Here is a 12195-nt window from a genome sequence, read left to right as displayed (position 1 = left end):
CCTTCCTTCCCCGTGTCTCTGTCTCCTCGGGTCACTTTCTCTGTTTTGCTCTCTCGACTGTCTGTTTCATGCGTCCGTCCATCCATCCGTCCATCCATCCATCCATCCAAGAAACCTTCACTCAGCGCTCCCAAGACAGCGTACTTTCCAGGAGCGCGGGCCTTGCCAGGGGTCGAATTTCACCTGGGGGGACACGTGCTGTGTGGCTTTGGGCAAATCATTTCACCTCTCGCGGCCTAATCTGTCCTGAGCATTAAAACAGACCCTATCTCCTGGGGTTCTGGTGAGAATTAAATGCTTGTGATGTTTCTGGAACAGTGCCTGGCATGGCATAAGCACTGAAAAATGTCTGCATTCCCCCTGGGAAGGGAGCAGTTACTACACATGCAGGCGCGGAGCTTGCGCTGGGTGCCAGGACACCGCGTGGGCGGGACGGGGTGTTTGCCACTCTGGGGCAGCTCCTGACCTCGGGTGATAGTCTCTCAAGTGGGTTCTGGCTTTCTAGTTATCCCCGAGAGGGTCTTGGAGGTGCAGAAACGTCAGCATTCCTAATTTAGTGTGTGTTTTGTTGTTCAGCTTGCAATTATGTCTAAACGAATAGACATACATTTCCGGGGGTGACTGCTCACAACTTTTACTGGTGGCAATGTGGTCAAGAAAGTTTAGAAACCTCTGATCTGGCGTGAGAAGGGTGATGTGAAGCCAGGGGACGTGAGCCGCAAAGGACATGCCGCTGGTCCCCGTGGGAGACGAGAAGAGGCTAAGCCTGGCTAAGACTGGGCAGGAGACAGGGTGTCACTAATGTCTTTTGGGGGAGGGGCCAGCTGGAGTTTGACCGTTGAAGGCAGGCTGGAGAGAGGAATGAGGACGTGATTCCAGGAGCTAGATGAGCATGTGCAAATTGTCCCCTACTGTCAGGGTGGTGCGGCTTGAAAATGGAGCAAAGTTCAGGATGCAAGAAGCATTGACTTGAGAGAGGAAGCCGAAGAGGTTGGGAGGGCCGGACGTTGCTGGACCTCCAATGCCACCCCGAGGGGCTGGGACCTTGTCCTGAGGAGCGAGGGGACCACAGGAGGGGCAGAGTCAGCTCTGGGCGTAGAAGGACCCTCTGGGGGCCGTGTGAGGATGAACAGGAGTTTGGGAAGCCGGGAAGAGTTTGGATGAAGGTCTGCCTGAGAGGGGAAGAAGTCTGAGCCAGGGCTGTGAGGACACAGAAAGGAGGGGACGAGGCCAGGAGCTTGGGGACTGATAGATTTGGGGAAAAAGGAGAGAGGATTGTGTCCGGTTTGGGGCCTGGGGGACAGCGGAGTTGATTCCAAGATGGGGAACCCTTGACAACGAGCAGATTTGGGAAAAGTTGTGGAGCTCAGCGTGGGATCTTGTGAGTTAGAGGGGTCCAGGGAGACCCGTGGGCGTGGCAGGCCCGGGCCTGGGTCTCCCATCCAGGGTTTGAAAAGTCCTTGATGTCAGTGGTAACAGAAACTGCAGAAGTAGGTGTGATATCACGGGGCAAAGGCGTAAGGTTAGGGAGGTCGCAAACTGGCAAGTCTATGACTGATATTTTTTTGTGTGTGATGGAAATGCAGTTTTAAAAATCCGTCTCAAACTTGCACCCCTCAACTCACCACAGCCTCCGACACGTCCACTTATTTTCCACCTGATGCTTCTCTCCCTTAAGTTACTTGCCTGGCCCCTGGGGGCCTCGAGTTTGAGACCTGTGTAGGGGAGCCATGTGATCTTGGATCTGGGGACCACCTACACTCAAGGGAGGCACAGAGGAAGAGAAAGCCACAGAGGAGGGAAGGACAGAGCAGCTGTGTGTGTGGGTGGGGGGAGGGCAGGTTTACTCTGCCAAGGCAAAGGATTTCTGGAACCAGAGTCTATCAGTTGTGACCAGTGCCACTTGGTGATAGTCAGATGAGACCTGAATAGAAGCCATTGTATTTGGGGAGGGGCAGGTAATTGCTGATCTTATCGTTAACAATTTCAGTTTGATGGCCTCACATAGAGGCGGGAAGGCAAGAGGGCAGAAGTGCAGAGGGGGAGTCTGCCAGCTGTCCACCAGAACTTTCCGCGATGGTGCAGATGCTCTGTATCCGCGTTCAACAGGGCAGCCGCTGGCCACTGTGGCTCCTAACCACTCGAAATGTGGCCAGAGCAATCTAGGGACCGGATCTGTGATTGTATTAGGTTTTAATTTATTCGGATATAAAGAGTCCCATGTGGCTAGGGGCTGCTGATGGAACAGCTCAAGTTCTGGAACATTCCCTGAGGAGTTTTGCCGGGAGCGGCTAATGGGAAGTAGATGAAAGGGAATGAGGGGGTCATGGATGGGACCGAGATGGGTAAAAGGATCAGGTGGGTAAACTGAGGCATGCCAGGACCCTGGAGTGGAGTAGGAAAGGAGGGGGCGCATCCTCCACCGTGCCGGGAGCCGGGCTGAGTGTATTCCGTTCATCCCACGTGTGGATCGGTTGGCCTAGTGTCTTCCCGACTTTTGCCCAATTTACAACTTTTGCCGAATCCACGTGCCGCTTGTGCTCACTTCGTTTACGATCCGAATCCCCCCTGGAGTCAGGGACCAAAGAGATTTAGACACATTCGCAAATAAATCCCCCGTTCCCCAAACCCAGATTTCCTTACCCTTTAAAACCCCGGTGCCAATCACATTTGGATCGCGAGGCTCCGCGCACATTTGTTTGGGGGCAGGGGAGAGTGTCATATGTGAACACGGGAACTGGGAAGCCTGTTCCGTTTGCCACAAAGAGAAAGAAACAAGTTATAAAAGGCGATTCCAGCGAAAAGCAAGTCGAAGTATATTCTTTCTTGCCGGATGCTGCTGCCGGCCCAGGTTTCTGAGCGGGAGGTGCCTGTCCTCTTTCAAGAAGACAGAATAGCAAAGGGCCGGGCCTCAAACACCTGGCGCCAGCCGAGCCTCTCGCCAGGGATCAGAACTGCAGAAAGGAATGCCTTTCGCACTGTTTTTCAAGGTTATTTAAAGCTGTGTGTGGAGCTCATGTGCAGTCTCTTTTCCGACTGGGTCCGGAATGCAGCCCTCGTTCCAGGAAGCACTGTGCATGTCACCGGCTCCGCTTGTCACAGGCTCCTTCTAGCTCTAGGCTGTGTTATTATGGTCTTTTCATTTGAGGAAGAAATTTAGGCTCAGAGGAGAGAAGCTCCTTGCCCTAAGTCACACACATCTCTCTAGATTTTTCTTTTCATGCTGAATTTTATCTGTTTGGACTGGGGGCAGCGAGGACACTCTTGGGAGGCCCCTGCGCTCTGCCGTGTCGGGCCCTGCAGGCCACGCTGCTCCGGCTTTCTTGAGCCACTGCCACTTCGGGCCAGGAAGGGTGACTGTGTCTCTCCTTTCACCGTCTCTCCCTCGGGCTCTTTGGAACCAGGGAGGGTCAGGGTCAGGGTCAGTGCAGACTGTGACTGCGGGGCGGGGCCCGTGTGTGTGTGGGGGGGTGCTGCTGAGGAGTCAGGCAGAAGTACGGACACTTCTCCAGGATGTTTGGGGCTGGTGGGGACACCCCTGGGGTTCATGCTCCCCTTATCCCTCCCCCCACCAGAGGGACCTTGTGCCAGTGTGGGCGTCCCCGGAGTGCCCACCTGTCAGTGGCTGTGGAGGATGCGTTCGGGGCAGCCGTGGTGACTGTTTGGGACAGTGACTTGCACACCACGGAGAAGCCCACTGATGCCTTCGGGGACCTGGACTTCTTGGGCTCTGGCCGCAAGGCCAGCAATGTGAGGCCGCATGCCTGGGCAGGGCTGGGGTTGGCCAGTGGGACCGCATGTCTCGGGGGCTCCCCGAGCTGGGGTCTGGAGGCGCCCCAGCTGAACACTGTGTCTCCCCATTTGCCCATCCCTGTCTTTACCTCGCTCTGGGTCTCTGTGTCCCTCGCTCTGGTTCTCTGTCCCTACCCCCTGGGTCTCTGTCCTCCCCTCTTCATGTCTCTGTCCCTTCCTCCCTGGGTCCCTGTCCCCGTCTGTGTCCCCGTCTCCGTGTCCCCTCCTCCCGTGTGTCCACAGTTCCTCCGGCTCTCCGACCGCACGGATCCAGCTACCGTGTATAATCTGGTCACGCGCACGTGGGGCTTCCGAGCCCCGAACCTGGTGGTGTCAGTGTTGGGGGGGTCGGGGGGCCCCATCCTCCAGACCTGGCTGCAGGACCTGCTGCGAAGCGGGCTGGTGCGGGCTGCCCAGAGCACAGGTGACTGAGGGTGCGGGGGGCTCTGCCTCCTGGGCTGGGGCTGGCTGCTCATCTCCCCACTTCTCTGGGATGCTGTGTCCCCTCCATCTCTGTATGGGCTCTTGACTCAGTCTTTAATCTCTCTCTCTCTCTCCACGCCTGCGTATTTCTGGACCTCACCACTACTCTCTGTCTCCGTGTAGGGGCCTGGATTGTCACTGGGGGGCTGCACGCAGGCATTGGCCGACACGTTGGTGTAGCTGTGAGGGACCACCAGACGGCCAGCACTGGGGGCACCAAGGTGGTGGCCATGGGCGTGGCCCCCTGGGGTGTCGTGCAGAATAGAGAGGCCCTCACCAACCCCAAGGTAGGAGCCGGGGTCTTGGCAGAGAGAGGTTCTGGCCATGGGCTTCTGGGTCTGAGGGAGGAAGGGCCAGGCTGGGACTCCTGGGTCTTGGGGTGCAGGAGGGGCCGGTGTCTGTCCTCTGAGGCCCGATGGAAAGACTCCGTGACCCCCAGGGCTCGTTCCCGGCCAGTTACCCGTGGCGTGGGGACCCCGAGGACCGCGTCCAGTTTCCGCTCGACTATAACTACTCAGCCTTCTTCTTGGTGGACGACGGCACACACGGCCGCCTGGGCGGCGAGACCCGCTTCCGCCTGCGCTTCGAGTCCTACATCGCCCAGCAGAAGACAGGTGTGGGAGGTGAGTGGCCTCAGCCTCAGGATCCCTGCGCTCCCGCCTGGTCGAAATTTGGTGGCGGTGGCGAGGACGAGCCTCCTATGGCCAAGTGCTTTCCCCCATCATTCGCTGTGCTTTAAAACGATCTTTATCTCGAAATCTAAAAATGCAGGTAAGTGGACAGCTTGACGAATTTTTTCACAAACTGTACCCACTTATGCAATCAGCGCCCAGATCAAGAATCAGCAGATTAGTAGCCCCCAGAAGCCCCCATCTGCGCGTTTTGGAGCCTGGATTCTTCTGTTGACATTATTTCTGTGAGATTCATCTGTATCGTTGCTTGAGTTGTAGTTTGTAAATAACCCACGAGTCACAGAAGAAAAAAAAAGTTAGACAACATTTTGAACTGAACGATAATGAATATATGACATGCCAAGGTTTTTGAGATGCAGCTAATGCAATACTTTGAGGGAAATCCATAGATTTAAATGCATATACCCCAAAAAGAAGAAAGGCTGAAAAACAATGATTTAAAACTCCAATTAAAAAAAAACAAACAGGAAATCAAACCTAGGGAAAGTAGAAGCAAAGAAATAATAAAGACGAGGGCAGAAATTGATGAAATAGAAATATATACAATGAAGACTATCAACTAAACAAACGCTGTTTCTTTGCAAACACATCCTTTGTGTAAAAAAAGTGTCCGTTTAATTCTGGCGACTTTAATTTTATTTTTTAAAAATCCTCATACAGCAGGACGGTTTTTGGGAGTGCGCAGATCTATGCTTATAGATTCTTGTGACCAGTTTCACAGTCAGGACACAGACCATTTTTGTCACCATGAAGACATTCATTCCTTCTGTACCCCAAACCCTGGCAACCACCGATTTAGTTTTAATTTGATTTTTAATTTATCTAATATTGTTGAGAACTACAAATCTATATGTATTGTTGGCCAAACAAATTTTCTCAATTATGAGAAAATTTGAATAGTCTATTCAAATCTTCTTTCCTCTTTTTTTACATGGGTTATTTCTCATCTTTTTTCTTTCTTATCTTTTTATAGGATTTCTTTGTATCCTGTGGATAATAACCTTTGGATTACTAGATGTATTGTAAAGTTTAAAAAATGTTTTAATTATGACTTCTATTTCTATAAAATTCCATTGTTTTTATATGGTTAGATATATTTGTTGTTTCTTTTATAGCCACTGGGTTTCCTGTTTTTTTTGTTTGTTTGTTTGTTTGTTTTTTTAACAAAGGTCCATCCTACTCCATCGCTATACAACTATTCTCTCTGTCTTCTTTTTAATATCTTATATTTTCATATTTAAAAATTTAATCCATCCGGAAATGATTTTTACATGTTTTGAGGTAGAGAGTCATCTATACTTCTTTTCTGCCAAACAGGAAGCCATGTTTTCTTCATGACCATTTAATAAATAAGCCATCTTTTTCCAGATAAATTTGAAATAATATTCAGTATATATTCAGTTTCTTCATACATTGAAATCTGCTTCTGAACCCTTTTCTCTTCTATCTCTCTAATCCTGTGCCAATTATGTTGATTACAGTAGTTTAAAGATGTTTGGATGTTAATTAGGGAAAGTTCCCCCTCACTGTCCCTCCTCAAAAATATCTTAACTCTTCTCTGACATTTATTCTTCCATATGAATTTTAAAATGATTTTGTTCCATGAAAAACAAGGAAAACACTTCTAAACCCTCCTCCCCTCTCCTTTACTCAAACTGCATTAAATTTGTGTGTTACTTCGGGACAGGTTAATATGTTCTTAGCTTTTCCATTAATTCAGGTCTTGTCCTTAAATAAGGTTTATAAATTTCCTCATAAAGATGTCATACCTTTCTGGAGAATTAATTCCTAGGTATTTTATATATATATATTTTTATCACAACATGAATAGGATACATATTATTACTAGTTTGGAGAAAAGTTTTTGATTTTTGTGTATTTATATCAATTCTCTTTCCAAATCCTCTTATTAATATTTACTTACTTTGAGCGGAGTCTCTACGACTTTCTGAGACTATAAATTATATTTTCTTCAAATAGATATCTTTGTGTCTTCCAGCTTAAAAAAATGCGAGTTTTCATTCCAATTATTTCATTTTTTTTTTTTTACATTATTATTCTCAAACGAGTGTGCATAGTAGTAGTGTTGTCTCGTTTCTTATTTTAATGGGAACAGAGTTCGTAGAAAACTGTCTTACAGATTTTGCTATTGGGTTTTGGTAAATATCCTTATTGGATTCGGATAGTCCTTTCTTTTTCTTATTTCCTTCATTTTCTGGTTGAATTTTCATCCTCTCCTGGCTCTTGGGTGGTTAATCAACTATAGGATTATGCCACAAACATCTGCCTTGTTCGGGAACCCAGGAGTCCAGGCCCTCAGCCCCCTCCTTCCTTGGGGAGATGAGCATGCATTACTGTCTTCAAAATCTGGCCCCTTTGAGCACATTCAGAGACAAGACAATTCCCATGAGCCTCAGGACGGAGGATTAGGCAGAAGCCGATGTTCGCCCCAGGGACTCCTGGGAAAATGTGGTTCTCTCCCATCCCTGCAAAGGATGTTGGGAGGTGACCAAAACCCCGTCTCTCTTCTCTCCTCAGGGACCGGCATTGACATCCCTGTCCTCCTCCTCCTGATTGATGGTGATGAGAAGATGCTGAAGGTATAGGGGCCCAGATGTGTGGGTTTAAGGGGTGAGGTGGCCTGGACCTTGAATCATAGGGGAGGAGGGGACTGGGGATCTGGACTCCAGGTGGGGTGGACAGCTGCCTTCCCTGACCCCACTGCCCCCTTTATCTCGTAGCGGATAGAGAATGCCACCCAGGCTCAGCTCCCCTGCCTGCTGGTGGCCGGATCTGGGGGAGCTGCGGACTGCCTGGCGGAGATCCTGGAAGACACTCTGGCTCCAGGGAATGGAGGGGGCAGACGAGGTGACGCCCGAGATCGGATTAGGCGTTTCTTTCCCACAGGGGACCCTGAGGTCCTGCAGGCCCAGGTACGACACTGAGGGCCCGACTCTGGACTCTGAGATGGAAAGGAGCTGGGACCTGGACTCCTGGGTCTCGAGAGAAGAGGGTGCTTGCTGAGGGCTGGGAGTCTTGGGTCTAAGGGAAGAGGAGAGGAACGGGAGCCCAGACTTGTAGATCTGAAAGAGGAGGGGCTGGGAGTCTCAACTCCTGGGTCTCAGGGAGGAGAGGCCTGGGGGCTTGGACTCCGGAGTTCTGGGACTAGACAGTTGCTGGGCACCTAGACTACTAGGTTCTGAAGGCTTCCTGTGTCTCTGCGGGGATGCGGGATTTGGTATTCTGCAGGTGGAGAGGATCATGACCCGGAAGGAGCTGCTGACAGTCTATTCATCTGAGGATGGGCCTGAGGAATTTGAGACCATCGTTTTGAGGGCTCTCGTCAAGGGTAAGACTTGGACCCCCAAATCCTCCCCTTCTCTCCACTAAACTCTGGACACCTTTCCTGACCTGGCACTTTATCTGTCCTCTCTAATCTCAGGTCGTGCCCCCTTTCATCTCTTTCTATTTATCATTCCCCTTTGCAGTGTTTCTTGGGTGTTTGCATGGTGCTTGTGGACAGTTTTCCCAAGATAGTTTCATTATGTCCCAACGTGACTTTCTTTCTGTTGGACCTGTGCATTCATCCTTTCCTCCTTTATCAGTTCATCCATCCATCATCCATCCTTCCATCTCTTCATCCATCTACCCATCCGTTCTTCCATCTAACCGCCCCCCACCCCTTCCTCTTCTACATGCCTCCAGTATGTTTCAAGCACTGAGGGGTGGGGGAGTCAGAGATGAACCAGAGCACTGTCTCTCAGTGAGCAACTCCTGATATTTCGCTAGAGGAATGAATGATGGAAACCAAGGTAGGGGGCATAATGGCCACCTGGTCGTGGCCGGGGATGCAGCTCGTTTACGCATTCAACAGATATTATTCTAGGCTCCAGGGAATAAAGCAGACCCATTTCCTGCTCTCAAGGACCCTAGATCCCCCCCAGGGTTATTTGGACACAATCCTAAGTAAATTTAATACAAAAGCTTGGAGGGGGAACCACTGTTAGTAAGAGGGGAAAATTCAAGAAACTGGTGTTTAAATTGGGCCTTGAAGAACTGGTAGAATTTGGACTTAGTTAGGTGAGGAGCTGGGGTACATACGTTGTAAGGAGGATTCCCAGGGCTCTGGGGGTGCAGGTGGGGAGGGTCATTTCTGGTGTCAGAAGCATTTTACAAAGAGAACACGCACTTAAATAAAAACTCCCAAGAGGCATAGCGTCTATTTTTCTAATGCGTTCTCAGCCCCGCTGGCATCCACCATGTTCCGTGGAAGCAGAAGGAATAGTTAGTTACTTCTGACTTTGGAGTCAGATAAAGCTACCATCGAATACCAGCTTGGCCCCTTCCTTGCTGTGTGACCTTGAGAAAGAGGCTTCATTCCCCTCTCTGCATCTTAGTCTCTTTCTCTGAAAAAATGGTGGAATGTCGTGGGACCGAGAAGCCGCTTAGGAGCAGTGCCGGGTCCCTGGGAGCTCTTCTTAAACATAATTCTGTTTCTTTTGGGGACACATCCTGAAATAAAAGCTAACGGTGGGCAAATCCGATTCACTTTACGGAAGTGAACATTCGAGCTGCTTGGGAGAAAACGCAGCAGCTCTGTGAGATGTGGTTCGAGGGGGCGGTGTTCTAACTCCATCGTCTGCAAAAGGGGGCGTGATCACACTCTGCGGGGGGGAGAAATTGGAGCCGGCCGGCGGCTTGGCGATAGCATCGTTGAATAGATGGGGTTTCAGCAGGTGAGGGAGGAAAAGGGAAGAGAACGAAGGCTCCTGAAGAGTCTAGTACGAGCCAGGCACTGTGCCGAGCACTCGGCATGCATTATGGCCCCCGATCCTCCATCCTTTCCTGCAAGGATTGTCTCCTCATTTTGCAGTTAACACACTGAGGCTCAGAGAAGGGAAAGGTGACTTGCCTGAGGTCATACCAGGTAACAGGGGTCGGCCTTTTAATTCAGGTGTCTGACTCTCAAGCTCACTGCACGGGGTGCGTTTGGGGGAGACGTAAGAGGCCCGTGTGGATGGCACAAAGGGAGCGTTGGAGACAAAACCAGTGAGATAGGCTGGGCCAGACCACCCAGGACCTCGACTGAGACTTTGTCCTGAGAAGGACGAGAGGACCAGTCCTGTGTATAGAAGGACCCTCTGGGATCATGCGGGGACAGACAAGAGAGGAGAAGACAGGCCGAGGATAAGCAAGTTACTGCAGCAATGGCGGCAGGGTGGGACGGAGCCGTGGGCGCAGTCGGGGGGCCTAGGCAGAGAGAGTGGGGTGCAGGAGAGATGGGGCGTGGGGAACTAATGATCTGGGGGATGTAAAGGGAGGGACGAGAACATCACCTGGGGGTCTCCCTCGTTTACCGGGTGGACAAAGGCACCATCCCTGAGATGGAAGACGCAGGGGAAGGTCAGTTTGGGGAAAGACCCCGAGCTCGGTGTGGCACGTGGTGAGCATGAATTCAAGGCCCGAGGGAGGTGCAGGTGACAAATGGTGACATGTTAAGGCAGAATATAATGCAAGATATTATAGATCTTTTTTCTTTTTTTTCCCCTTTCCCTGTGAGGAAAGCAGGGGGTGATTCATAGACTCTTAGAAAGTCTCTCTCTGAATTTGCTTCTGGGTTTGGAAAAGAAATATAAAGCCGTGCGGTCCTAGGTATATTGCTATCTGTGCTTCCTCACCTCTCAATCCGCGTGGTTACGCGGCTGGAGCTGTCAATTCCTCCCAGTTTGGAGCTTCTTCCCGCGGTTATTACTGATAACAGTGCTCCGCAGTGGCTACCATCATGATTCCCATTTTATAGATGAGGAAACCGAGGCTCCCGCCGGTCGGTGGCCTGCCTGAAGTCGCTCAGTTGGCATTGGCGGAGCTGGGATTGCAGTGGCCTCGGAGCCCCCTGCTCATGTCCACCATCGCCTAGTTGTACCATGACAATTTGGGGAACGACCGAAACGAGACGAAAGTCCTTCGTTTTGGAGATAGATGTTGAGAAAGCAGAGACAGAAAGAAAAGCTAACTGTGCCCCACAAGTGCGCTGAGACCCGGCGGTGTGTACAGTTGGCTTTTCTTCTCCTTGGACCCACCGCTCGCCCCCGAAATTTCTGGCCCCTGTTGAGCGCACGTGTTTGTGGCCGTTCAATTGGTGGATCCAAGTTTCAAAGGCCTCTTGATCTTCCTTGCTCATTTTAAGGACCACCGAGGTCTTCTAAAGTCTCTCGAACGTTCGGATTTTTTCCGACCTCATTTTCAGCTACTGTCACTTCTTTTTTTCCCACACACACCCCAAGTTTCAGGAAATCCACGTGACTCACGTTTGTGATCATATCCTGTGTTTTCCTGCACCCGGGCCTTTGCCCAAGCTGCTCCTGCAGCCTGGAAGGTTCTTTTTCACCTTCGAGGCACGCCTCCAGATCCTGCTGGTCTTTGAAAAGCCCCACCTCAATGCCCATCCTGTACCTGTACTAGGCTCTCAGATGGGATCACTCAAGCCTCTGTGACCATAGCCCCCTTGGGCCCTGATCACGTTCTGGGACGTATTTTCTTGGAATGAGCTCCTTCGGGGCAGGGACTGTATCCAGTTTCTCTCCCCACCCCTCCCACTGCCTGGTCCACAACCGATCACGGTAAATGTTAAATGAATAAATGGTTCTTCCTCCTTCTTGGGGGCTCTGAACCACTGGCCTGCACTCTGCCCCTGAGTTGAATGACTTGATGCTTGTAATAGCCTGTCTTCTTAAAGACCCCAGACTCTGCTCGACAACACCCCCTTTGTATGGAATTTAAATGTCAGGCATCTCAAATAGAAGCAGATCGGACACTGATCCCGTGTTCCTACCTCCCTTCTGAGTCCTGCCTCCCTCCCTGTCACCTTCGCAGCCTGCGGGAGCTCTGACGCCTCAGCTTACCTGGACGAGCTGCGTTTGGCTGTGGCTTGGAACCGAGTGGACATTGCCCAGAGTGAACTCTTCCGGGGTGACATCCAGTGGCGGGTGAGGGGTCGGGACCTGGGGGCTGGGGATCGGGAAAAGGGGACGCACTCTCCTTCCTCCCTGATATTTGGCCCCGTCTTCCATGATGGCCTTTCCGGCCTTCTCTTAATTGTACATCCTCTCTGATTATCCATCTATCCCTGTCTTGTTCCTTCTCTCTTCATCTATCCTTCCTTCCTTCCTTCCTTCCTTCCTTCCTTCCTTCCTTCCTTCCTTCCTTCCTTCCTTCCTTCCTTCCTTCC

General features: G+C 50.9%; 1 protein-coding gene across 5 annotated transcripts in view; it reads left to right on the top strand.

Moving 5' to 3' along the window:
- The window catches only part of TRPM4 (transient receptor potential cation channel subfamily M member 4), a 33996-nt gene that overhangs the window by 730 nt on the left and 21071 nt on the right, over window positions 1-12195 (top strand). For 3 of the 5 annotated variants that reach the window (XM_015592166.2, XM_025048467.1, XM_025048468.1), the window contains exons 3-10: window positions 3576-3750; window positions 4036-4216; window positions 4399-4562; window positions 4715-4898; window positions 7506-7567; window positions 7709-7900; window positions 8217-8316; window positions 11841-11953. In XM_015592166.2, the coding sequence (XP_015447652.1) occupies window positions 3576-3750; window positions 4036-4216; window positions 4399-4562; window positions 4715-4898; window positions 7506-7567; window positions 7709-7900; window positions 8217-8316; window positions 11841-11953 (1171 nt within the window). Of the gene's footprint in view, window positions 1-3575; window positions 3751-4035; window positions 4217-4398; window positions 4563-4714; window positions 4899-7505; window positions 7568-7708; window positions 7901-8216; window positions 8317-11840; window positions 11954-12195 lie in introns of those variants that run through there. The other 2 variants (XM_025048470.1, XM_025048469.1) reach the window with 2 other exon arrangements.

Source organism: Pteropus alecto, unplaced genomic scaffold, assembly GCF_000325575.1.
Source record: "Pteropus alecto unplaced genomic scaffold, ASM32557v1 scaffold41, whole genome shotgun sequence".
NCBI classification, from domain to species: domain Eukaryota; kingdom Metazoa; phylum Chordata; class Mammalia; order Chiroptera; family Pteropodidae; genus Pteropus; species Pteropus alecto.
This window is presented reverse-complemented; position numbering and strand designations above follow the sequence as displayed.